The sequence below is a fragment of the Heptranchias perlo genome, chromosome 20 (assembly GCF_035084215.1).
Source record: "Heptranchias perlo isolate sHepPer1 chromosome 20, sHepPer1.hap1, whole genome shotgun sequence".
NCBI classification, from domain to species: Eukaryota; Metazoa; Chordata; class Chondrichthyes; order Hexanchiformes; family Hexanchidae; genus Heptranchias; species Heptranchias perlo.
In genome coordinates, this window is record NC_090344.1 from 46,610,552 (window position 1) to 46,635,543 (window position 24,992).

The 24,992-nt window shown below is 45.2% G+C and overlaps 1 protein-coding gene across 17 annotated transcripts in view; it reads right to left on the bottom strand.

The window, feature by feature from the left end:
* LOC137335801 (ankyrin-1-like) overlaps positions 1-24,279 on the bottom strand; it is a 233,740-nt gene extending 209,461 nt beyond the window's left edge. For 5 of the 17 annotated variants that reach the window (XM_068001231.1, XM_068001230.1, XM_068001225.1 and 2 more), the window contains exon 1: positions 1,773-1,934. In XM_068001231.1, the coding sequence (XP_067857332.1) occupies positions 1,773-1,814 (42 nt within the window). In that variant the 5' untranslated portion in view covers positions 1,815-1,934. Of the gene's footprint in view, positions 1-1,772; positions 1,946-24,121 lie in introns of those variants that run through there. The other 12 variants (XM_068001238.1, XM_068001228.1, XM_068001222.1 and 9 more) reach the window with 7 other exon arrangements.
* Positions 24,280-24,992: the final 713 nt, after the last annotated feature.

A 24,992-nucleotide genomic window follows, 5' to 3' on the forward strand; every position in this document is an offset into this window, starting at 1 on the left:
CAAGAATTGCTTCCTGACATTGCCCCTGACCGGCCGAGCTCTAATTTTAGGGTTATGCCCCCATAGTTAGTCAATCATCTTTTGAAGGTTTTACACAAAGCAGGGGCACTGAGCATGCAAGGAGGGGTACAATCTGCCTGCACGTGCCATACCTACCCAAAACAGACTGTCTGCAGGCTACTAAGTAGTTAGTCGTCAACTATTGGGTCAGAATCGACTCCATCAGTGGACCTGCTCTTGCTGGAGAGGCCCCAGTGGGACATATTTATGGTTTGATAGCTTTACGCTTGTGAGTTTGATGCCACATGAATTTTACTGGTCCCTCCTATCAGCATGAAGAATGTGCGGAAGACTTAATAAAGCTGACAAATTGTAATAAGTCACTGATACAGGAAAGTAGAGGAAGATAGGTTTTTAAAAAAAAATCGACTGATCTCCTCAAGCTCCCCCAAATCGGTAAATCCAGAGATTAAGCCCTGTACATTCCAATTGTGAATTAGAGCATGGAAAAGTCATCAGATCGAGAACAAGTGGTGGGAAAGCACCTTGTGTAAAGTTACACTTTCTGTAATAACGAGGTTCTTGACTCCAAAACCTGTGCAGATCACTAAGGGTGCTTTGTCGGGGAGGGGGGGGAAGGGCATGGCAGGGCAGCCAGCACAAGCTTCCAGTGCAATGAAATGTGTCTCCGTTAAGCAACTTCAGCTGCAAGTGGCTTATTTGAAATGGTTTGTCACGGTTTTCTAAGATTAAAATTCCTATCCACCGCCAAAATTCCACCCCTTCTTCACAGAGATGATTCGTCGACTCTTTCCAAACAAGCATTAAAATGGGGCAAATGCACACTGGCCGCGCTCCCCCCTCTCTCCCCACCCTCACCTCCCTCCTGTTAGACGCCCGACAGAGTTGGCTGCCCTGCCTCCCATAACAGTCCAACAACATAAACAAATCAATCGTTACAAATCCGACTCCCCCTGTTTGGGGCATGACCTGCGCAGAATAGAGCACAGCATTCTGAAAAAACATCACCCGCTCGCCAGCACCAGGAGCCCCTCGCCTGCGCAGAACAACATCTGGGGTGGGGGGGGAGGGGGAGAAACATCTGCAAGGAACTTTCATTCCTGTCATCAGGCACCCACCTCGAATGAAAATGGATATCTCTGACATTCCGAACATTAAAACCAAACATTCTTCAAGGCCTTCAAAAAAAATTTTTTTAATGCTTTGAGAAATTGTTGCCTTTTGGCATGATGAAAGATAAATGAAGTACGAATAATTAACGCTACTTGTCACAAATTGATTTTTTGAAGCTCGTATGGGTCGAGGCTGGCCCTTCGAAGAACAAGATGTGATTTTGATTCTCGAGGAATCTTTCGTATCTGAGTCATTTTTCAAACGAGTAAGAGTTTTGACGGTCTCTAACCTCAATATTAACCTCTCTTTTCTCTTTTCAGGTGCTGGTGCACTTGCTGTGTATTTTCAGGGGGTTTTATTTAAATTTTAGATTTCATATTTGAAGGAATACTATTTTGGACATCTTGTGCAAAAGACACATCGCCCCCTCTCCCTCATAACGCAAGAGAATTTATCAGAAAATGAAACAGTCAGGGCAGGGACACTGAAAGCTATTGGTCCAATCTATGGTTAACAGATTTTTTTTTAAATGTAAAACACCGCACAGCCCCCTCTGCAATGGATTTCTTCAGCACAATACATACAATGCAGCGAAATGTTTAACAAGCTTCTCTGTACTTCATTCATCCGGTACTCACTCTGTGTGGTTTGTCCATTCCAGATTCTGCCCGTAACGCCATTCCCTGCAGTCTAAGGTGAAACCTGACACTTTGGTTGCTGCCTCCAGGTTTTTTTTTAAACAAAAAAGCAGGCTGACAATCAGTCACATTGCAATCCAGCTAAAAATACAAGCCAGACCCCAGCACGGAGCAACCCATCTTTTCCTTGCTGCCTGCTTCAACAAGATGACAGTATCAGATAGGGCTGAGAGCTGCCCATTGCTGTGTTCAACGGAGTCTGCTCATTTCACTTCAGAGAGGCTGGTCTATGCTGGAACACTAGTATCTGGCTCGACTCCAATGTAACACTGTCGAGTACTCCGTTCAGACTGGGAAACTTTCACTCGTCCTGCAGCAGGTCTGGGCTGTTCTGCCTTTCAAAAACACTGCCCTTTCACCCTCTGAGCCCTTGCTTGGCAAGAGCCCAAACAGATCCGCTGAAAGAGTCACATCTCTCTGACAGCTGTCAAGGATTAGAAATGAAACACCAGGTTCAGCCACTATTAATCCAGTTCCCAGTGAGTACAAAATCCAAAGCACCCAAATGCATCAAACTTTCCTCTAATTGGTACGAATCGACTGAGACCCAACAACCATCTGCATTCTCGTGTGCAGGAAGATGTCTCAAGGGCTTTATATTAAGGGAGACAAAAGAGTGGATGTGGAATAGGAAGGGTAGAGGGAAAGATGGAGAGAGTTAGGGTGTGGGACCAAAAAGGCATGGTCAAGAGGGAAAGATGGAGAGAGTTAGGGTGTGGGATCAAAAGGCATGGTCAAGAGGGAAAGATGGAGAGAGTTCGGGTGTGGGATCAAAAGGCATGGTCAAGAGGGAAAGATGGAGAGAGTTCGGGTGTGGGACCAAAAGGCATGGTCAACAGGGAAAGATGGAGAGAGTTAGGGTGTGGGATCAAAAGGCATGGTCAAGAGGGAAAGATGGAGAGAGTTCGGGTGTGGGATCAAAAGGCATGGTCAAGAGGGAAAGATGGAGAGAGTTCGGGTGTGGGACCAAAAGGCATGGTCAAGAGGGAAAGATGGAGAGAGTTCGGGTGTGGGACCAAAAGGCATGGTCAAGAGGGAAAGATGGAGAGAGTTAGGGTGTGGGATCAAAAGGCATGGTCAAGAGGGAAAGATGGAGAGAGTTAGGGTGTGGGTCCAAAAGGCATGGTCAAGAGGGAAAGATGGAGAGAGTTAGGGTGTGGGATCAAAAGGCATGGTCAAGAGGAAAAGATGGAGAGAGTTAGGGTGTGGGTCCAAAAGGCATGGTCAAGAGGGAAAGATGGAGAGAGTTAGGGTGTGGGATCAAAAGGCATGGTCAAGAGGGAAAGATGGAGAGAGTTCGGGTGTGGGACCAAAATGCATGGTCAAGAGGGAAAGATGGAGAGAGTTAGGGTGTGGGTCCAAAAGGCATGGTCAAGAGGGAACGATGGAGAGATTTCGGGTGTGGGTCCAAAAGGCATGGTCAAGAGGGAACGATGGAGAGATTTCGGGTGTGGGATCAAAAGGCATGGTCAAGAGGGAAAGATGGAGAGAGTTAGGGTGTGGGTCCAAAAGGCATGGTCAAGAGGGAACGATGGAGAGATTTAGGGTGTGGGATCAAAAGGCATGGTCAAGAGGGAAAGATGGAGAGAGTTAGGGTGTGGGTCCAAAAGGCATGGTCAAGAGGGAACGATGGAGAGATTTCGGGTGTGGGACCAAAAGGCATGGTCAAGAGGGAAAGATGGAGAGAGTTAGGGTGTGGGTCCAAAAGGCATGGTCAAGAGGGAAAGATGGAGAGAGTTCGGGTGTGGGACCAAAAGGCATGGTCAACAGGGAAAGATGGAGAGAGTTCAGGTGTGGGATCAAAAGGCATGGTCAAGAGAGAAAGATGGAGAGAGTTAGGGTGTGGGACCAAAAGGCATGGTCAAGAGGGAAAGATGGAGAGAGTTCGGGTGTGGGACCAAAAGGCATGGTCAAGAGGGAAAGATGGAGAGAGTTCGGGTGTGGGACCAAAAGGCATGGTCAAGAGGGAAAGATGGAGAGAGTTCGGGTGTGGGACCAAAAGGCATGGTCAAGAGGGAAAGATGGAGAGAGTTAGGGTGTGGGATCAAAAGGCATGGTCAAGAGGGAACGATGGAGAGATTTCGGGTGTGGGACCAAAAGGCATGGTCAAGAGGGAAAGATGGAGAGACTTAAGGTGTGGGATCAAAAGGCATGGTCAAGAGGGAAAGATGGAGAGAGTTAGAGTGTGGGATCAAAAGGCATGGTCAAGAGGGAAAGATGGAGAGAGTTCGGGTGTGGGATCAAAAGGCATGGTCAAGAGGGAAAGATGGAGAGAGTTAGGGTGTGGGTGCAAAAGGCATGGTCAAGAGGGAAAGATGGAGAGAGTTAGGGTGTGGGTCCAAAAGGCATGGTCAAGAGGGAAAGATGGAGAGAGTTAGGGTGTGGGATCAAAAGGCATGGTCAAGAGGGAAAGATGGAGAGAGTTCGGGTGTGGGATCAAAAGGCATGGTCAAGAGGGAACGATGGAGAGAGTTAGAGTGTGGGATCAAAAGGCATGGTCAAGAGGGAAAGATGGAGAGAGTTAGGGTGTGGGATCAAAAGGCATGGTCAAGAGGGAAAGATGGAGAGAGTTAGAGTGTGGGATCAAAAGGCATGGTCAAGAGGGAAAGATGGAGAGAGTTCGGGTGTGGGACCAAAAGGCATGGTCAAGAGGGAAAGATGGAGAGAGTTAGGGTGTGGGTCCAAAAGGCATGGTCAAGAGGGAAAGATGGAGAGAGTTAGGGTGTGGGATCAAAGAGAAGGGGTTTCGATAAGGCGGATGGGGGAAGGAGAGGTGTCAAGATGAGGAAACTGAGCAGGCAGTTCCAGCGGGCAGAAAGATACTGACTGATGGACAAGATCAAATACTGGACTGAGCACAATACTTCCCACACTGCTGAAGCTGGTGGGAGGGAGGAGGTATTGTTGGTGGAGGGGAACAGGCCAAGGCTGAACAGTGGAGATCTCAGAAGGATGGATATTCTTGATTACCTGTGGGGGGACAGGGAATATAAATGCAGAGCTCTCCCTCCGGAGACTGAATGGGTGTGGTCGGATCAATGATCGAGTGGGTGGCTTTTTCTCATTCTCCGCTCCCTCCCCTTCTTAAACATGGAAACTGTCCAACATGATGGACAGCATTCAGCTGCCAACCTTTCAAGGCAGGACTGGTCGACCAAACAAAAGAACTTGCATATATATGAGCATCTTTCACACCCTCAGGATGTTCCAAAGCCCTTCACAGCCAACAAATTACCTTTTCAGTGTAGTCACTGTTATAATGTGAGGAAATGCAGCAGTCAATTTACGCACAGCAAAGGCCCCACAAACAGCAATAAGGTAAATAACTAGATAATCTGTTTTACTGATGTTGTTTGGGGGATAAATGTTGGCCAGGACACCAGGAGAAATCCCCTGCTCTTCTTTGAAAATGCCATGGGATCTTTTACATCGACCCGAGAGGGCAGACGGGGCCTCAGTTTAATGGCACCTCCGACAATGCAGCACTCCCTCAGCACTGCACTTAAGTGCCAGCCTAGATTACGTGCTCAAGCCTCACTGTTAAAAGATTGGTCTCTGTCATTCTATCTTCTGAACACAGTCGGTAGCACTCTCTCCCCTGGGTCAGAAGGTTATGGATTTGAGCTCCATACCAGGGTTTGAGCACACACACCAGTGAGGGTGTGCTGCATTGTCAAAGCTGTTCTTTGAGATGAGTTCCTTGGATCAGGTGGACATTGAAAGCTATTTGAAGAAGAGCAGGGAGTTCTCCGAGTCCCTGGGCAGTACCAGCAGAAACAGATTAACTGGTCATTCACCTGAATATTGTTTGTGGAACAATGTTGGTACAAAATGGCTGCCACGCTCGTTTCAAAAGTATTTCATTGTGTTAAGTGTTTTCATATGTTTTCACATGACAGGGCCCTATATAAGTTCAAGTATTAACTATTTCAGTATATTACAAATATAAGCAAAGCTCTGCCTATTTAAGTAGGCTTGTGCTCAGTCTCACTCTTACAAACGTTATTTCTAACAGTTCCTGAATGTTGATGGCCCTTGATCTGGAGACCCATGAAAGCTGACCAACAGGTTCCAAAAATCTAACACAGCATCAAAAAGAAATCCCGCCTACTCAAGAGAAGTCATAAAATAAAACCAGGTACATGTTGGAGTCAATGCAGGCCCTTCAATCACAGCAACAGCTTATGGGCGGTATCAGAACAACCCTTGTGGATGTCGAGATTTGTGCAGGGGGCGGGGGCGAAGGGGTTGAAAGTGTGACCTTTAGTTTCTGAGGTGCAGTCTGAAGAGCAGCCCACCCCCAACACTGAAAATTGTGATTTTTGGAACTTTATTTTGTATATTTTCGAATACCTTTGAAGTTTCTTTCAAACATCAATATTAAACGTGGACACTACTCCTTCAGCTTGATTGAAAGCCAAACATGTTCCACACATCGTGCCAACGAACAATGAGAACTGAACAAGACAGCACATTGGGATGAAACTACAATGTCGAGCCAGGGATGGTTTGATGATGGTTCTGTTCCCGCCTCCCACAATTGCATTGTGGCCGGAGGTAATGATTCTGATGGGTACGTTGACTGACCAGCTCCCAATCTGACAAAGAAGGCAAGAACACTGCAAATCAAAGGGGTGATTTTCCTTCCTTGCAACAAGCAGGACCTTATTGTAAGGTCAATACAAATGAGGACAGTCATCCAGCCTATCTTAGCTCATCCATTCAGAATGATCGTATATGGCATCCAATTGTTTCTGAAATTAGTCAGGGTTTTTAACCTCCTGTATCCCACCCAAAAGTCCATTCAATGAATTGAATAGTCATTGTGTGAAGAACTTCCTCGGAGCAGTCCCAAATTTGCATTTTATTAGTTTGAGCCTCTGTCCTGATCTCATGGTTGAGTTAGAAGTAATTTCCTGCATCGACCTTTTCCAGCTGCCAGTAGATATAGCCTCACAAAGCTCCCATGGCTCGGAGCTAAAATATTAATCCAACAGGCCCACAACACCAACCGAAGGAATGCGACAGGATAGGACCTTATAATGGTATTGGCGTCTGAGGTACCCTCCCTGTGCGTGATTCGCAGGTGGCCTCCCAAACATGGCTGCCATCTCAACCACATTGAAACATCACATGTCTTAGCCTTGCGTCGGCTCCCAGCATCCTCAACTGAAAGCAGAGGGTGCTGGGAGTTGAGCAAAGCCATAAACACACCTAATGCGACATTTCAGAAATGTCACAAGGCAGGCAGCCCAATTGGGCCATCGCTTCCTCGAGACCCAGCTGTGTTCATTTATTTTAAAATAACAAAGAGGAATGGTCAGTGCAGATAAATGCTCAGGGATCAGACCATTTTGGGGACCTGTTTTTTTTTTACAGAGGGCTGACTGGCACAGCAGGTCCTAACGATGATGGAGGGGAACTTTGTGCTGGAGAGAGAAAATGGCAGCTGCATAGAAATGAAGGTGGTAAACCTTGGCGTTGTCGATCGTGTGAAACTGGCAATAGCGAGTCGGTGGCCCATTGACTTCAATGGAAATAAAAATGGGGAGAGATGTAAAATGGGCTGCTGCCTCACTGTCACCCGTTTTACACGATCGCACAAAGACAAAGTGCCTCTCTGTGTCTCCGTGCATTTTACAGTAAAGTGCCTCCCAATTACAAATTGTCCAAATCTGTAAAGGTACCTCAAGGTCTGTGTTCCCCAGTGATGTCAAAACAACATCTGTGCCAACAAAAATGCTCAACCTAAATGAACAGATAAAAATCAACAAAAAAACCCCCAAATGCTCAAGTTCAGCACTGTCCTTGTACAGGACTTGTCAACACTCATCATATCCTGGACATTCCAGTCAGAAGTTAGGTCCGTCAGCAAGTCATCATCTCACACTGAAATCAGAAAGCGGATCAAACGTGGCTTCATTCACACCAGGTGCAGGGACAGTCCGTGAAGCTGCTCTGAATAACTCACCTCGCTGTTAGATTGTTGATTGAGAGAAGTTGGGAAACACTTCTTCACTCAAAGGGTGGGAGAAGTGTGCAACTCTCTCCCACAAAAAGCAGGAGCTGCCAGCTCAATTTATCATTTTAAATCTGAGATTGATGGACTTTTGCTCGCCAAGGGTATTAAGGGATATGGAGCCAAGGAGGGTGGATGGAGTTAGAATACAGATCAGCCACTGAATGGCGGAACAGGCTCGAGGGGCTGAATAGCCTCCTCCTGTGCCTACGTTCCTATGTTGGAGCCACCCAACCATATCCCTCAGTAACTAGGGGCCACTTTAAGCTAATCACCAGAAAGAGGTGATTCCACATTGGGAAAGGTGGGCATTGGCTAACAGCAGCTGGTATAAAGCGAAGCCTCGTCAAAAGAAAGGGTAACTTTTTCAAATTAAACAAACTCTGGGGGCCTGCTTGTCAGTTACCTTCAGTCATTAATGAACACACTGGCAGTGGGAAGGCCAGTCAGCAGCTCTCTTTACGTGTTTGTGTACCATGTATTTGAAGCCCTGCCTTTCCAACTTCACAACAACATCCACAGGCAGCAAAAGCATGGCTCCTGCTTATATCACCGTGGATACGGAACGATGACTGTCTGCTTCAATACAGACGCAAAGTGGCATCGATGTCCTTACCTCTCTGTCTCTCTTTTTCCCCTCTAACTTGTTCCCTCTTCACACTGAGCCTTGTTAATTGTATTCATGTAATTTATATCAATTAGTGTAAATTGTATTCAGGTGGTGGGTATCAATTGGGGACTCTCTCTTGTATCCATTTGTCAGAGAGCTTATCTGGGGTGTGGAGTGAGTAATGTTGATCTCTGTGAATAAAGGCTTGGAAGCAACTGAAGATCAGGCTCTAGTATTTCATCCTTCACCACCTGGCTATCCAGTTTAAAACAAGCCTGGCTGTGGGTGGGAATGGGTATGAGTATATTTATCTTTTGCTGCAGTGTGTGCAAGAAAGCAAGAGAACTGCTGATATTTACCATCACAGCATGGGTGTGCGATGGGGCATTCTCAGGTGGGAGACCAGGAGGCTGCAGTCTTTGCTGTCGAATGCGGGACAGCTAGGAAGTCTCCTTTACAATTGATTTTCAGTACCTATCCCAAGTGGACAACCTTGACGTACAAGCCAAGACTGTGAGTGTCCCCACCCATGGGGAGCATCTCAGCCATGCTCAATCCTGTTCTCGCCCAATATCCACTCATGCACTTTCCAGCACAGCTCATTCAATCGTTGTCAAGAACACAAGGCCTGGCTGATTTTTTTTTTCCTCTCCCAAGTGCAGAGAGGCTGTAGCCCATTGCACCCACAACCCACTGTCCTGTCTGAGATCAGCTAACTGAGAACAGAACAAGAATGGAACGAGGGATCATCGTGGACTATGTGGGTTCCGCGAAACACACCAGGCTGTACCTTTAACTGCTGAGGCATCGGAGGTGCACTTCAGAGTTCAATTTCCAACAACTTCCCCCAGCTCAGTAGTTTATGGGTTAATGTGTTGCAGTTACCCTGATGGATGGCTTGTTGGTCACATCTAGTAATGGCTGCAACACCACACCCTGGGAGCAGTCCCCACAGGCCTGCACATTGCTGATAACATTTGAAGACTATTTGTTTCAGAGAATTTCCAAATGCGCTACAAATTAAATGTGACCCATCAAGGACATTTTTTGGTTGTGTTCACCAATCTAAGGACGACAGGAGCATTTCTGCAGCCGAGTTTTCAGTTCTACACCTAAAATGCCAACCTCGCTTGACTCTTTGGAGATACAGATGGATCTGCTGTGTATGTCTGGAATTTTCTATTTAGCTTAAATTTGATTTTTATTGCATTCCATTGAATGTCCCAAACTATTGCAGAAACTCGTTGTGAACATAAAAGTCTCGGCTTTTAAAAAATCTTATCACAAGATGGCAGCCTCCCACCTCAGGGTCAAACAGCTGAGCTCATCCTGGCACCGCATTTCTGTTCATGAATAACTCTAGGGGAACGAGTTGGTGCTTTGGACACTAACCTTTCACCTCTAGGATTTGGGTTCAATCAGGCTAAATGTCACCTCTGTCTGCTGGCTATAAAGTCGTGTATTCAGCATACTGGGACCTACTGTTTTCCGTGGCTAACCTGTCTGAACACCAACGACACCTTTGATTCCCAGCCTAATATAAGATATGTGATTCGAGAACCTCTCATTCACTCACTCACCTGACGAAGGAGATAACCTCCGAAAGCTTGTGATTTTCAAATAAAACTGTTGGACTATAACCTGGTGTTGTAAGATTCCTTACATTTGTCCACCCCAGTCCATCACCGGCATCTCCACATCATATAAAGTCCTCAGCAGACTTGGAGCAGATTCTATCAAGTTTTGAATGGGCATTGAGACCATGGCATAACATGGGCCAAAATTAATGGTAAGTTGCAAGTATCAGACCAAAGAATGGTTGGTGTGGGAAATGAAAATCTCATATTGGTGCAGTGAAGGGCGAACTTCTGAGGCAGTGGTCCATGGCCATTGTTGGGGCAGTGTAGAGGGAGCTCGACTCTGCATGCTTCCAGTGTTCATCCTGTGCTGGGAACACTCAATGTGGCAAAAACTGCAAAAGTATCCATTCTTCTACACTAATATTCCTCAACTTTACGTATCCAAACAGTCACCTAAAAACACACATTTAATGAAATTCTCCAGGCTGAATGCCCTTTCAAATTTAAGGAAACAGAGCGCTGGAAACAGATCTACCAAATCCCTCCCCACAGATGTAAGACTATTCAGTCAGAAGATATGACTTTCCAGGACCGATCTCCTGGAGACTACATCTATATTGTGCACTGCTTTCAACCTTTAAAAAATATAGAGCAACGTGTTATTCACTTTTAACCACTTCCAAACTCAATGAGCCCTTCAGAAGACAATCAACGGAGCAAATCTGACTGCCTCAATAAGAATCCGCTTACTCCCTACGATCTGGCTCAATAAGTGGATCTGATACCCAGATACCTTTGGTCAGCCCCAATTCTAGTGTAAATGTGAATCTTACATTTGCTTGGTAAGTCTTGGCAACATACCAACCTTTTATCCTCTCCATTTCATGCTCAACAATGTACCTCAATCCCAACGTAAGAAGAGCACTGTATACTTTCAACACTCACATCAGCCACCTTAATCATTCAAATTAATGACAATTTTGTGCCAAATTATGCCAGTTTTGTGCCTTAGATTTATACCTAATAAGAACTATGTTGGGACAGTTCAAATATATTTCAGGTAGGACATTAACACTAACTCCCCGAAAGGAGACTTTTAACTCATTAGTCATGGCTGAAGATCTTTGCTCAGCTTTCAAAAGAAGCACGTGTAACTTCTGTAAACTGGGATTGCTGATTTGTTTTGTTGAAGAGGAGAGCTACAAGCAAGGATGGAGGAACAGCCAGTTTTCAGGGGTGTGACCGAACTCTCAGAACTGCTGGAGAAATGAAGTGGGGGGAGGGGGGCAGTATTGGCTCTATTTTTGAGAGGTGTGTTGTTGCAATATTTCTGAAAACTTTTCAGGGTTAACTGGAGGGAAAACAGTGCATCAACAACATGCTGCGTGCAAACTTCTCAGCAACCAATGTACCTTGAAGTCATTTATGTCAAACAGAAGCATGGGCAGTCAGGCCCTGCACAGTGCTGATAACAAAAAAGGAAACTACCGCCAAACACCATAATCTGCACAGCAACAGGGTCAATGATCACAAGGCACTGATGAGGGGAGGCAACACCTTAAACAGTATCTGCAACCAAATGTGACTTCTTCAAGACTGCAGAGCATGCCTCTCCTTTAAGGCGGCTTCAGGAGAGGTCACCAGGATGTTGTAAAATATGCCAGAGGCTGACACTTTCAACCCTAAAGAAGCCTGCCCACAGGCCATACCGTCACCGGGGATTAGCACAGATCTGGATGATGATGTGACACCTTTATCTGGTGCTGGGACCAGAAAAAAAACAAGCCTGCATTTTGCGATTCGGTTTACACAATAGAAATTTCCACAGAGACCACTCAAAAACTGGACTGCCATGTCCTTAACCTGGCGGCAAGTTATCCGACAACGTAGGTGAGTTTCATCGTTTCATAGTATGATACAGCACAGAAGGAGGCCATTCTGCCCGTCATGCCTGTGCTGGCTTTTTGAAAGAGCTATCCATTCCCCTCAATCTTTCCTCATAGCCCTGTAATTCCCTTTTGAAAGTTATTGTTAAATCTGCCTCCACCATCCCTTCAGGCAGGGCATTCCAGATCACAACAACTCGACGCGTAAAAAAAAGTTTCCTCAAATAGCCTCTGGTTCTTCTGCAAATCACCCTAAATCTGTGTCTTCTGGCTACCGCCCCTCTGCCACTGGAAACAGTCTCTCCCCATCCACTCTATCAAAACCACTCATGACCCTGAACACCTCCATCAAATCTCCTCTCAACCTTCCCTGCTCCAAGGAGAACAACTCCAGCTTCTCTAGTCTCTCCACACAACTGAAGTCCCTCCTCCCTGGCACCACTCCAGCAAATCTCCTCTCAATCCCTCCGAGGCCTTGGCATCCCTCCCAAAGCATGGCGCCCAGAACTGAACACAACACTCCAGCTGAGGCCCAACCAGTGTTTTATAAAGGTTTAGCATATCGTCCTTGCTTTTGAACTCTATGCCACTATTAATAATGCCAAGGATCCCATATGCTTTTTTAGCAGCCTTCTCAACCTGTCCTGCCACCTTCAAAGATTTGTGTACATACACCCGCAGGCCTCTCTGATCCTGCACCCCCCTTCAAGTTGTACGATATAGTTATAGGAGAAAAATCAAAGGATAGGGACCACATCACAACTCAAGGTTCAGAATGATGTCAGCAGCACTATACAATGGAAAAGTCAAGTTACAGGTCCCACTGTTGTTTTCAGTTTACCTTTGACCCTCCATTAAACTTCAGCGGAACGGTTGGAAGTTTATTTGTTCAACGTGTGTGAACCTCGATTTTTTTGCAAATTCTTCTTTAGTATCCATGGAGTGCTGTTCATACGTTTGGGTTCCATTGACCACAAATCAAGTTGTCCAAGCAGAAAACTCTTCACAGCAACATTGAAAAAGATCAACCTCTGTTGCTGATATGGCAGATGAGAATACTGCATTGTTCAAAACAGGAAGATGAATGGGACTGATAGATCTCACTAAACTGCACTCAGTGTCAAATGACAGTGTGCTGTGACTGGGGGACAAACTCTGAGGTAGCCACTGAGGAGAAGTGATGTATGTGGGTTCCCCTCTGATATTCATGGCCTGACAGGGAGTGTAGAAATACAGCAGACACTCTTCCCTGGTGTGAGGGATGGAATGGTGAGGTGAGTCAATGCACACTTCACATACCACTGGGCTCCACTGGTAGCTGGGCACATAGGAACATAGGTATAGGAGCAGGAGTAGGCCAATCGGCCCCTCGAGCCTGCTCCGCCATTCAATAAGATCATGGCTGATCTGATCCTAACCTCAAATCTAAATTCATGTCCAATTTCCTGCCCGCTCCCCGTAACCCCTAATTCCCTTTACTTCTAGGAAACTGTCGATTTCTGTTTTAAATTTATTTAATGATGTCGCTTCCACAGCTTCCTGGGGCAGCAAATTCCACAGACCTACTACCCTCTGAGTGAAGAAGTTTCTCCTCATCTCAGTTTTGAAAGAGCAGCCCCTTATTCTAAGATTATGCCCCCTAGTTCTAGTTTCACCCATCCTTGGGAACAATCTTATATGTTTCAATAAGATCGCCTCTCATTCTTCTGAACTCCAATGAGTAGAGTCCCAATCTACTCAACCTCTCCTCATATGTCCACCTCATCATCCCTGGGATTAACCGAGTGAACATGCCTGTTCTTAATCACTTGTTTCCTGAGAATATTTCCCCTTTAAATGAGGGCTTTCCTTAAAGGGGCACTATCATCAGATATACCATGTCACCTGGTGTGGGGGGGAGGGGGGCAGGGGGGTTATAACCAGAGATGTGAAAGGGTACAAGTCGGCCACCAACCTGTCTGTGCATCATTGACTGCTGTCTGTACTGAAAAAAATTTGCTTTTAGAAAAGATTATTGAAATATAGAAGCAAGCCATGAAAATTGCATCACAATTATCACTACGGGGTTGGGGATCACATCTCCTGTACTACAAAACCCACAGCCAACATTGTGACTGCAAAGTTAAGTTTTCAGAGTGGACGGGAACTTCCTAAAAAGTGACCGTATCTCTTTAACAGTGCCCTGTTTCAGTCCCACAAGATACATTCGCGGTAAATAAACCCAGCACACTCTATTAGAGCTGGTCTGATAAATTTGAGACCCATTTCAGTCCAGATGGAGCCCCCCCTCCCACTACTGTGCTCTCACCCTTTATTAGCTGTGGAACTAAATTTGCGATTAAATCAATCGCTGTGTTGGGAAACAATTTTTTTTAAAGAAATGAAAATTAAGATGGTTGCTCTGAGTGGCATTCAGCAATCTCAGGAGGATTTTGTCAGGAACTGGACCCATTAGTGGGTCATTAATGATCCCAAAGTTGCAAAACAAAAGACCAAGCCCCCTGGGACTCGGAGGTGACCGTCAGCCGCATTCTTCTACAAGGCCAGAATTTTCATTTCTCGAGTGGAAGAAAAAAATAATGAATCCTGTGGTAATTCAAAATAATTGTTCTGTGGCAGGAATAAGGCTTGTGAACTCAAAGAGGCCATTGTAATGAGGCTGCAGTGTGTCACAACGCATCAATCAGAACTAACAGAACCTCACAAGCAAGCTAGAAACACAATAAAACAGCCCAGCGGTTTGTGTTTTTTTTTTCCACTGCTCGCCTCCACGGTCTGTCCCTTGCAAAATCTATTCTGCAAATGAGCAATTCAAGCATTCAAAAATGTTCTTGGCATCCCAGCTTGGTAGGATGCCTTTGCCTTCTCACCCAAACCTTGTTCATGCACAATGCAGCGTGTCCTGAGACATAACTGGAGAGAAAGGACCGTGCTTATTTCACAATGGAACATGGAATATCTTCGCTGTGTTGGGCCAGACTGGTGACATGCAGTTTCAGTTCCAAATGTGCCAAGATCTCCAGCCTCGACTGGGATGAAAGTTTGCTCTGTCTGCTGCCTCCGAGGGCCTTGTGTGAATTGAGTTTAGAATAATGTACTTGAACTTATATCACATCTGATCTCATTGAACTGTCTGAAGGTTCTCCACGTAACGATTAACTTTTGAATTGCAGTCCTCAGTTTGGACACTCACACCCAGTTCCTCGGACTAAAGTATCCACAGCACAAAACCAGCAAAAGGGAAAAGCCGCATTGAGATTGGGGTCTCGGCACGTTGCTGGGGCTGGGGGCAGGAAGCTTTACCCTGCACCTAACCTGGACTGTGCCTGACTTGCGAGTGCACAGTGTTGCCAACTCTCACAATTCATTCCTGTGCTCCGCGATTTGCAAAACTTTTTGATTTTAATGTTCCCGATTCATCTGGGAAACTGCAGATTTCCTGCAAGAAATACGAGCTTAGAAAAATTGGAAAAATTCCTGAGTGGATCACAAGGGCTGGCTGACACGAGTTCCTCTGAATGGGAAAGCACTCCATTTCTCAACTCGACTATTTGTCACACCATTTTTGTTAAGGGAACTGAGTCTGCCTCCAAACTTCCCAATGCAGCAGTAAGGTCTCTTATCAGGATCAGCTGTTTGGTGGATCTGTTCCAGTTTACCACTGATCAATGAATGTATTGCATTGAGTTATCTCACTCACAGTACCAGGGAACATCTTCTGAACTATTGACATTTTACTCCAATTTAATTCTTTATACTGTTCAATGTACTTTGAACTGAATAAAGTAAGAAGAACTTGTATTGAAACTGCACCTTTTATGATCTCAAAGACTTCCCAAAGCACTTTACAGCCAATGAAGTACTTCTGAAGCGTAGTAAATGTGCTTAAGGTCTGTCCGGGGTGCAAAAGCAAACAAAAGACCGTTGGCAATTAACACTTCCTAGCCATGAGCAATTCCCACTGAGGCTTGTGTAAAGAATCAGCCCTCTTGAAATAACATGATACCAGTAATAATCATTAGAACCCCAGGAAAGTTACCCAGGAACAAGAACACAAAATGATAAGTGAACGCCGACTGCTTAAAGAATCGAACAAGACTGAAACTGTAAACACAGAGAGCCAGTGAGTTCCATGGGCTGTCAGCATCCCTTCCTGGCACTGAGTCAGAAAGGCAGAGATAATAAGGGGTGACTGAAAGCTTGGTTGTGGAGAGGGGTTTTTGCAGAGCTTTCTAAAGATGCAGGGAGTGATGTCGAGGGTGGAGAGTGTCAGGTAGGGCGATCCAGAGAATAGACTGAGACGGTTGAAAATTTCCAACCACTGGTGGGGATAGTCACATTATATTATTCAATATATAGGATGTATTACACAAGAGAATAATCGATGTGGAAAGCCATTCAGCACATTTGACTCATCCATCCAGAGAGATCCTAATATCTCCCATTGTAGCATCCAATTGTTTCTTAAATGATTCCAGGCTTTTTGCCTCCACGACTCTATCTGGAAGTTTATTCCACATCTTGCCACTCTTTGTGTGAAGAAAAAATGTCCGACTGATACCCTTCTCTAGTTTTAACCTGCATGCCCTTGATCTGCTCCCACAGTTTAATGTAAAGTAATGTTCAGGGTTAACTTTTTCCATTCCCTTCACAATCTAATATCCCTCTGTAAGATTATCTCCCAGACCCCTCCTTTCTGGACTGAAAAGCTCACGTTTCTCCAGTCATTCCTCATAGCCCAGACCTTGACACTGGAGAATCAACATTCTGGTGCCTCTCTGCTCCGCCTCCAGTGCTGAAATTGTCTCTTTCCTTTCTTGGCAACCCAGAACTGGATGCAGTATTCAAGTTGTGATCTGACTGGGGCACGAGAAAGTTTGATCGTGACCTCCTCTGACTTATATTCTTCTGTTTTGGCTGCGTAGCTCAGCATCCTGTTTGTTGGCTTTGTTGGTTGCTGCTTTACATTGGTTGACAATTGTAAACAATTTTACAACATCAAGTTATCGTCCAACAATTTTATTTGAAAATCACAAGCTTTCGGAGGCTTCCTCCTTCCTCAGGTGAATGTACAGGCTTACATTGGTTGGGCATGTTTATCAAGTCCACAAAAGCTTTTCTCTTTTAATTTCATCCTTAGCTATTTGATCACCACTCATGAAGTACCCTTGCTCTCTATTCTTCCTTCCTATGTTTGGGACTTTACATTTGTCTGCGTTAAATTTCATGTGCCGTTGTTCTGGCCACTTACATAGTTGGCCAACTCTTTCTGTAATTTCTGAGCTGCTTTCTCTGTTCCTAATTTGGGTTCATCAGCAAATGTGATCACTTTGCAAAATAAATACAGGACTTGTCAGTTAATTCCCTGAAACTCTCAGTGAAGGCCCCAGTATCTGGTACTCAGTGTTGTACCGCATGCAGAGAGTGAAGGGTTAACAGTGGCACTGCAGAATTTGAGCTCCCATTCAAACCCCTGTCTCCTCATACCCTGTGAGCACCCTGCTCACAGACAGTAGTTCTCCATGTGTCAGAGTGAGTTTGTCAGCTTTGTCTCGTTCTCTTTGTTCTGTTGGGTCACGCTTGAGTGTTCCAAGTAGCATCAGGAGTATACAACAATACGTTTTATTCGCCAGACCCAAAATAAAATAAAAGCGCCATTGTTTGGTGAATCGGACAGGGCGCTTGCTGATAATGGGGTCTCATCGCAGGCACACAGCCTCTCACTGAGGGGATTAATGCGGTGTTATTGCTTCTCTAGTGATCTGTCTGTCGCTTTCAGATCAGTTTAAAATCAACCCAATCACTGACCTTTGTGTAGCTGAACTGACCTAAACCTCCGAGAGTCCAACCCCTCAGCCCGAGACTTCAGCATCTTTCACCCGCAGTCACCAGACTTTCAGTGCATTTACAGAAGTGAGGTCCGTTCAGCCCATTTGTCTCCATTTGCAATCCTTCAGTGCAGACCAAGGGTAATATCAAGGGCCCTGCTGGTTTGTACAGCTCAGTTATTCACTGGATAAACTCACTCCATTGAGGAAGACAAATCGTTTCTTAAAAAAAAATAAACTTGTCTTTCAAGTTGCCAGTGAACCATCAGAGTACGTCGCTGAGTGCTGGCCCACTCTGCGAGCAGTCCGTGGTTCCAGCTATAGCCATTGGCAGATTTAAAAGGTAGACAAACACAATGAGCACAGGGTTAATCATGCAAACCATGTTGTGGGGCTGAGGGCAGGCTGCTGACCCCATGGATTGAGTGCAGTGAAATTCCATAAACTGACTGAGGTCCCACAACTACATTATGATTAACCCATCTTGGTGATGTTTGAGTTTGTAAGTTATTTTTACTTTGCCTTGATGGCTGACTCAATTACTCAGGGGGAAGTGGTGTTGAGGGGAGAGGGGTGCGATCCACGCTGATTTTTGTCAGCAGACTCCAACAAGGGGCCAGCGGGCTGGAAGTGCTGTGAAGTACTGGTGACTGGCTGGTACAGTTCTATTTTCAAACATCAGGTTCTGTTCAGAACAGCAGCTGGAGATACTTACAAACCAATGGGTAAAGAGTGCAGCGGTGGCTCAGTCAAAGCACTCTTGGATCTGAGTTAGAAGTTCGTGGGTTCAAGACCCACTCCAGAGGTTTGAGCACAAAATCTCGACTGACATTCCAGTGCAGTACTGAGGGAGTGCCGCACTGTCGGAAGTGCCGCCTTTCGGGCGTTAAACCGAAGCCCCGTCTGCCCTCTCAGGTGGATGTTAAAGATCCCATGACACTATTTCGAAGAAGAGCAGGGGAGTTCTTGACTTGTCCAACATTTATCCCTCAAACAACTCCTGAAACAAATTCTCTGGTCATTTATTTAATTGCTGTTTGTGGGAGCTTGCTGTGTGCAAATTGGCTGCCGCGTTTCCTACATTACAACAGTGACTACACTTCATTCACTGAAAAGCGCTTTGGTACGTCCTGAGGTCGTGAAAGACACTATATAAATGCAAGACTTTATTTTAGATTTTAAACTTGATATGCAGCCAACTAAAATGAAAAGCTTAGACACCCCTGTCCAGTGGCACCCCAAGGATGATTTGTCTGAAATACACAAACATGTAAAAAAAAATCGACAAAACTCTGTTCATCGCACATCGATCACACTGTCTCAGCAGATGAATTAAACAAGCCCCCTGCAGCATAGAGTGTTTAACAGGCAACGCCATTTCCAATCCTGCATCATCACAAGCAGCGACGATGGCACCTTCAAACGACATGGAATGCAGCAGGTTTCTCCAACAATTAATTAGCGAACGTCTAAACGCCTCCTAAGATGTGGAATTAGTTTTGTTTGCACACAGATTTATTGTCAAGTTTACATTTAATGCGATGTTGTTAAGTTAATGAGGCCCAGGGGAACCTCTTGATAACTTGTGCAGAACCTTAATCTGCGCAAAGTACTTACAAAATAACAAAGCTTACAGCACAGTCAAAACACAGCTGCAAGGCAAATAGCAACCGTTAATATAACTTGCAGCGTAAAAAAATTATTTTACACAGCCTCTTCCCCACTGTCCCTGTGCAGGGCGAATGAACTCTGGGACACTGTTCGAACACCCCATCAGTCTTCATTTAGGTGCCAGTTGCACTGCAAATGCTGGAAATACTCAGCAAGTCAGGCAGCAGTTAATAACTTCAGATCATAACCACTGCTCCCATTTTTTCCGTACAGAAGGTGCTGGTAATGGTTCTGCTGTTGCCATTTACAGCTCCTCCACATCCATCTTTCGTTTCTTTACTTGTTCCATTACCACCCTCCTTGCCTTGCACCATCATCCCTTTTGTTATTTAATCACTCATGCCCTCTACCCTATCGCGGGCCTTCCCTCTTGTTCTTTCCTCCCCTCCCCTTTGCCTGGCTGTGTACTGTTAAATCTTTAACTTCTCCCAGTTTTGACAAAGGGTCATCGCCCTGAGAAGTTAACTCTGTTTCTTTCCCCACAGATGCTGCCTGACTTGCTGAGCTTTTCCAGCATTTTCTGTTTCGATTTCAGATTTCCAGCACCCACAGTTTTTTGCTTTCGAGCCAGTTACACTGCGGAGTGTTGGAAATCTAATTGTTAGTAATGAAAGGTATAAATTTCAAATCAGCATCAAAAGAACAAAGGAAGAGGTTAGGAGGATTTCTCTTGATGCAATTTGTTCGGACATGCGATGCCCTGCCAAAAACAACAGTGGAAGCAGAATCCAGAATAACTTTTAAAAGGGACGTGGATAAATTTTGAAAAAGAAAAGTTTTGAAGAGTAAAAGGGGAAAGGGCAGGGGAATGGGACGAGGTGGATAGCTTCCTCCTCACGATAACTGCAGCATGGGTCTAAAGCAGTCTATCTTCACTCTGACAGTGCAGTTACAGTGCAAATGCAGCCTGAATCCAGAGTCAGGGCCCAACCTGACACCCAAATGAAGCTGGGCGAGACTCCCCTGTAGAATTGACTCTCATTCCACTTCTCTTCAGAGTCACTTCACACCGACACTAAACTTGTGCAGAATGAACGTACTGTCAAAGAGCTGGCACGGACACAATGGGCCGAAGGACCTCCTTCTGTGCTGTCAATTGTTTTTTATTTCTAAAGACTGCTCAATAGAGTGCAGGTGCAGGAGACAAGTTAAGTAAAGTAAATGTGCTTAGCCTAACTTGTGGGGGAGACCAAAACTAGAGGCCATAAATGTAAGATAATCACTAATAAATCCTATCGGGAATTCAGGAGAAACTTCTTTACCCAGAGAACGTGTTTATTGGATTGTGGAACTCGCTCCCACAAGGAGTAGTTGAGGCGAATGGCACAGTTATATATTACATGGGAGAGAAAGGACCAGAAGGATACGATGATAGGGTTAGATGAAGTCGGGAGGGAGGGAGGCTCGTGTGAAGCACAGACCAGTTGGGCCGAATGGCCCTTTTCTGTGCCGTAAACTCTGTGTAATTCTGTGTAACTAAAACTGCCGCTCCCTTGATCCTCAGATATGTTTGCCTGTTGTACCATTGGTTCAGTTGGAGTTTCAGCTGTCAGCTGCTGCTATACGATATTCCTTTAAAGAGGGAGCCGCACCCCTGCGGGAGCTGCTTTATAAGGTGGATTGTGTCACAGGGATTTCTTTAGGAGGGCTCTTTTTCGATATTAAATAGTTACACACTACTTGAAACTTCAGGGTTTTTCTGTGTAAATTCTCCAGCCTGAGCTTGACAGTTTATTGCAGTGATTTCTCCCAGAAGGTCCCAAAAACTTCTGTTCAAATGTAAAATTCTAAGTCAGTCGAGATTGTTTTTAAAAATAGGTCTCGACAGTAGACTCCCTCTTAAAAGAAGGTCCCGGCAGTGAAAATCTCTCTAAAAATTGAGGGTCCTGGCAATGAATTGCTCTCCACTGCACTGTCTGCTTTTCACTGTCAGGATATATTTTCAACAACAATATAGCGCCTTTAATGTAGTAAAATGTCCCATGGCAACAGAAGCTTGCTCCAACCCCTTTTTAATAATATTAATTTTTCATACGTTATTTTGTGCAGCGACTGACCACAGGCACGGTGCTCGCAGGAGAGCTCGATGCCACATTAACTTGGTCTCCATGCTGTATATGATTCCAGGAGCAATACATGTATCAAGGCAGAGGCAACTTTGGGCTTGGGACTGTGAATAGTTTGAAACTGTAAAGAAATGCCCGTGCTGGAGATATCCAATCCTGCTTGTTCTCGCCCCTCAATCTTGGACATGTTTTCTCTGCATGGCAGCACTCCACTTTAGTGGACAATTAGAGGGAACAAGGTGTTTCAGTGTCATTTTGAAACAACAATCTTGGAAAGTACTCTTCCAACAGGACTGATGGCAAAAACGCTGATTCCCCCTTAATGAATGGCCCTCTCTGTCAACCTTCATCGTAAAGGGTTACAACTGAACCAAACAGTGCCCTGTCCAACTCTGTACACACAGACCAGCAACAAGCATTTCACTCTCCACAATTGCTCCGGACTTGCATCTCCCAGGATCAAATAGAAAGTTAGAAGAAAAAAAAAATCAAACGAATAGTATTTAGGCTGAAAAAAAATGTACAAATTAAATGGATCATGGCAAAGAAAAAAACAGCAATTATATCGCACCCTTCATGTCCCCCGACGTCTTCACAGCCAATTAATTACTTTTGAAGTGCAGTCACTATTGTTGTACAGGCAAATGCAGCAGCCAATTTAGTACAAAGCAAAGTCCCAGAAACACCAAATGAGATAAGTGCCCAGTTAATCTGTTTTTGGCTCTGTTGGTTGAACGATAAATATTGGTCAAAACTCCCCAGCTTCTGTTCGAACTGTGCCGTGGGCTCTGTTACACAGACAGATTCAGGGCCTCGATTTAATGTCGCAGCCAAAAATTGGCACCTGTGACAATGCAGAAGTCCCTCAGTACTGCACTGAAGTGCCAGCCACGGTTATATGCTTAAGCCTGCGATGCAAGAGTGCGACCACTGAGCCAAGTTCAAGAGAAAATCAAATCATTTTCTTCCTCTTCCGTGTTGGATGAAGAGAAATGCAAAGTCTGGGTATGGCTGATTTTTTTTTACAATACTCATTCTCCATTCCTCTGCTCCTCACTCTGACAATGTTTGTGTCTCCACACTTTGGACCCTGGGTCTTGCCTACTTATCATTTCCTATTCCCCCCCTCCTGGGTGAAATGCTGCTCCTCCAATTTGGTTTGCACGTATTTGGAAATGGTTCCAAAATCCATCTGAAAATGAGCCAAGAAACAGATTGGCTGGTCATTAATCTCGCTGCCACCTGCAGACGTCGCTGGGGTAGAATTTCTGCTGCATTTGTCTACATAACAACAGTTAATGCACTTCAAAAATAATTCACCATGCGTGGAGCTCTTTGGAACATTTCAATGTATAAAGAAGATAAAGAACTTTCATTTTATACAGCGCCTTTCATGACCTCAGGACGTCCCAAAGCATTTTACAGCCAATGGAGTACTTCTTGAAGTGTAGTCACTGTTGTAATGTAGGGAAACACGGCACCAATTTGCGCACAGCAAGATCCCACAAACAGCAATGAAATAAATGGCCAGACGATCTGTTAAAGAATGTCTTTGGTTTAGGAAGGTCTCATATATATAAGTATTATTGATTATATCAGTTCGAAATGGCACACACCATAGCCCTGCTCCGCAGACTGTTTTTTACAAGTAAAAATCAGGAATTCTTCCAACAGTTTTTTGAAGGAGTTGTCACTGGCCCCCCCACTTTACTATCTCATCCAGCCCATTTACTGCTCCAAGTATACAGCTGGGAAGTGACACACAAATTTAGTCATCCACATATGAGATGACTTCACTTGAGCAGGAAAGTGACTCCCATGCACCACCCTTGTGCTTTCCATTAGTCGCCAGGCACCCCTCCTCGAAATGCGGAGATTCCAAGGACAGTGTAAACGTGCAGGTTGACTTTACTGCAACAGAGAGGGATCCTCCTGAGTCCACGACTCGGTGGGCTCTTTCCAGGCCAGCTTATTTCGATGCTAAGCCACAGCCGCAGCCTGGATTTTTATGTTCGTCGTTATTTAGAATAAATGGGTTACGACTGGCACCTAGTATGGCACCAAGGGGAAAACCAGGCTCGCCTGTGTGCTGCCAGCTGCCAGCTGCACCCCTTGAATCTGCAGGTGCCTTTGTTTCAGGTTTATTTGTTAACAAAGTACAGTAAACGCCCACCTGAATTAAAAGGAGTGTGTTATCATGGGAGAATAGACAGTGAATCTCCTTTTAATTGCTTCGTTATATTTCACAGTGCGACAGTGCAATTCATGACAGAATGCACAATTGTTTTTGGGAAGAAACATCTTTGCACCACTTTCGTGAAACGTCCCGTTTCTCTTCTTCCTCAGCTACAGTCCCTCCCAGTGCTGACTGTTAGCTGGACAAATCTCTTCTTTCACCGTTGTCAAATCCACTAAACACACTTCATTTTTAAATAAACAATGTTTGAGGAACACCACAATGATTTATTCTAAAATTGCCCTTGTTTTTTTTTTATGGCCGAACAAGTCCAAAGCCTCACGAGCTGTGGGTTTTGGTGTCTGTTGCTACTTCCTGCCAGAATCCTCCATCCTCTTTCACTGGACGCACAGGATTTCATCCCCACTCAATAGAACAAACGTTTATACTCACTTTTCTGAAGAGTATGAAAGACATGCTGGCCAGCAACAGGATTATTCCGGGCTTCGTTCTGCAGGGACAAGTGCATCACAGCACAGACGGACTCACGGAGGGACTCAGTACATTTTCCGTCTTATCTAGTGGCCCAGTGAAGGCACACTCAGCTTTATCAGTGTGATAGGGCTGCTGTCCTATCACTACACACATGCTACGACAGGGAGGCTCCTGTTTGAGTGGGCTTATCATCTGCCCCCTCCCCTACGCAGAAGCAAGTAGAACAAAAAAAAACTGACATGTCCAAAACAGTCCGAAGGAACAGAAATTCCTGCAGACTGAATCAAACTTCTCCTAATTGATGCTCCCAGCAGCCCTGCAATGATCCACCTCAGCCACACCTTTCCCCAGCTGGTGGGACGTGGGCCTCCCTTCCTCAACTGTACAAATCAGAAACTGATGCTGCTCAAATTCATTCGGGGAGGGGAGGGGAGGGCAGGGGAGGGAATGGGAAACTTACCAAACGGAACAGAGGCCGTGTACCCTGACAGTGCCCAGAGTAAGGGACCACACTGTACTTAACCAGACAGGAAGAGTTTTCGAACATGGCTGGTGTTCCCTGAAGCAAGGCCTGTCATCCACACCGAGAGGTTACTGATGGTGGTATGATTGGATGATGCTTGGCCTGTTCGAGAAACCTTCCACTATCCGCTATTTTAATGCAAATATAATCCGTTTATTTGAAATGAGTTAACACGTGCGCTGAGATAGCGGACAGGGGTATCAGACGTACGCACTAAGCGTCTGTCTGCCGGTGTTACATCCAATTTACAGCACAGATACAGGCTATTCGACCCAACTGGTTTCTGCTCCACACGAGCCTCACACA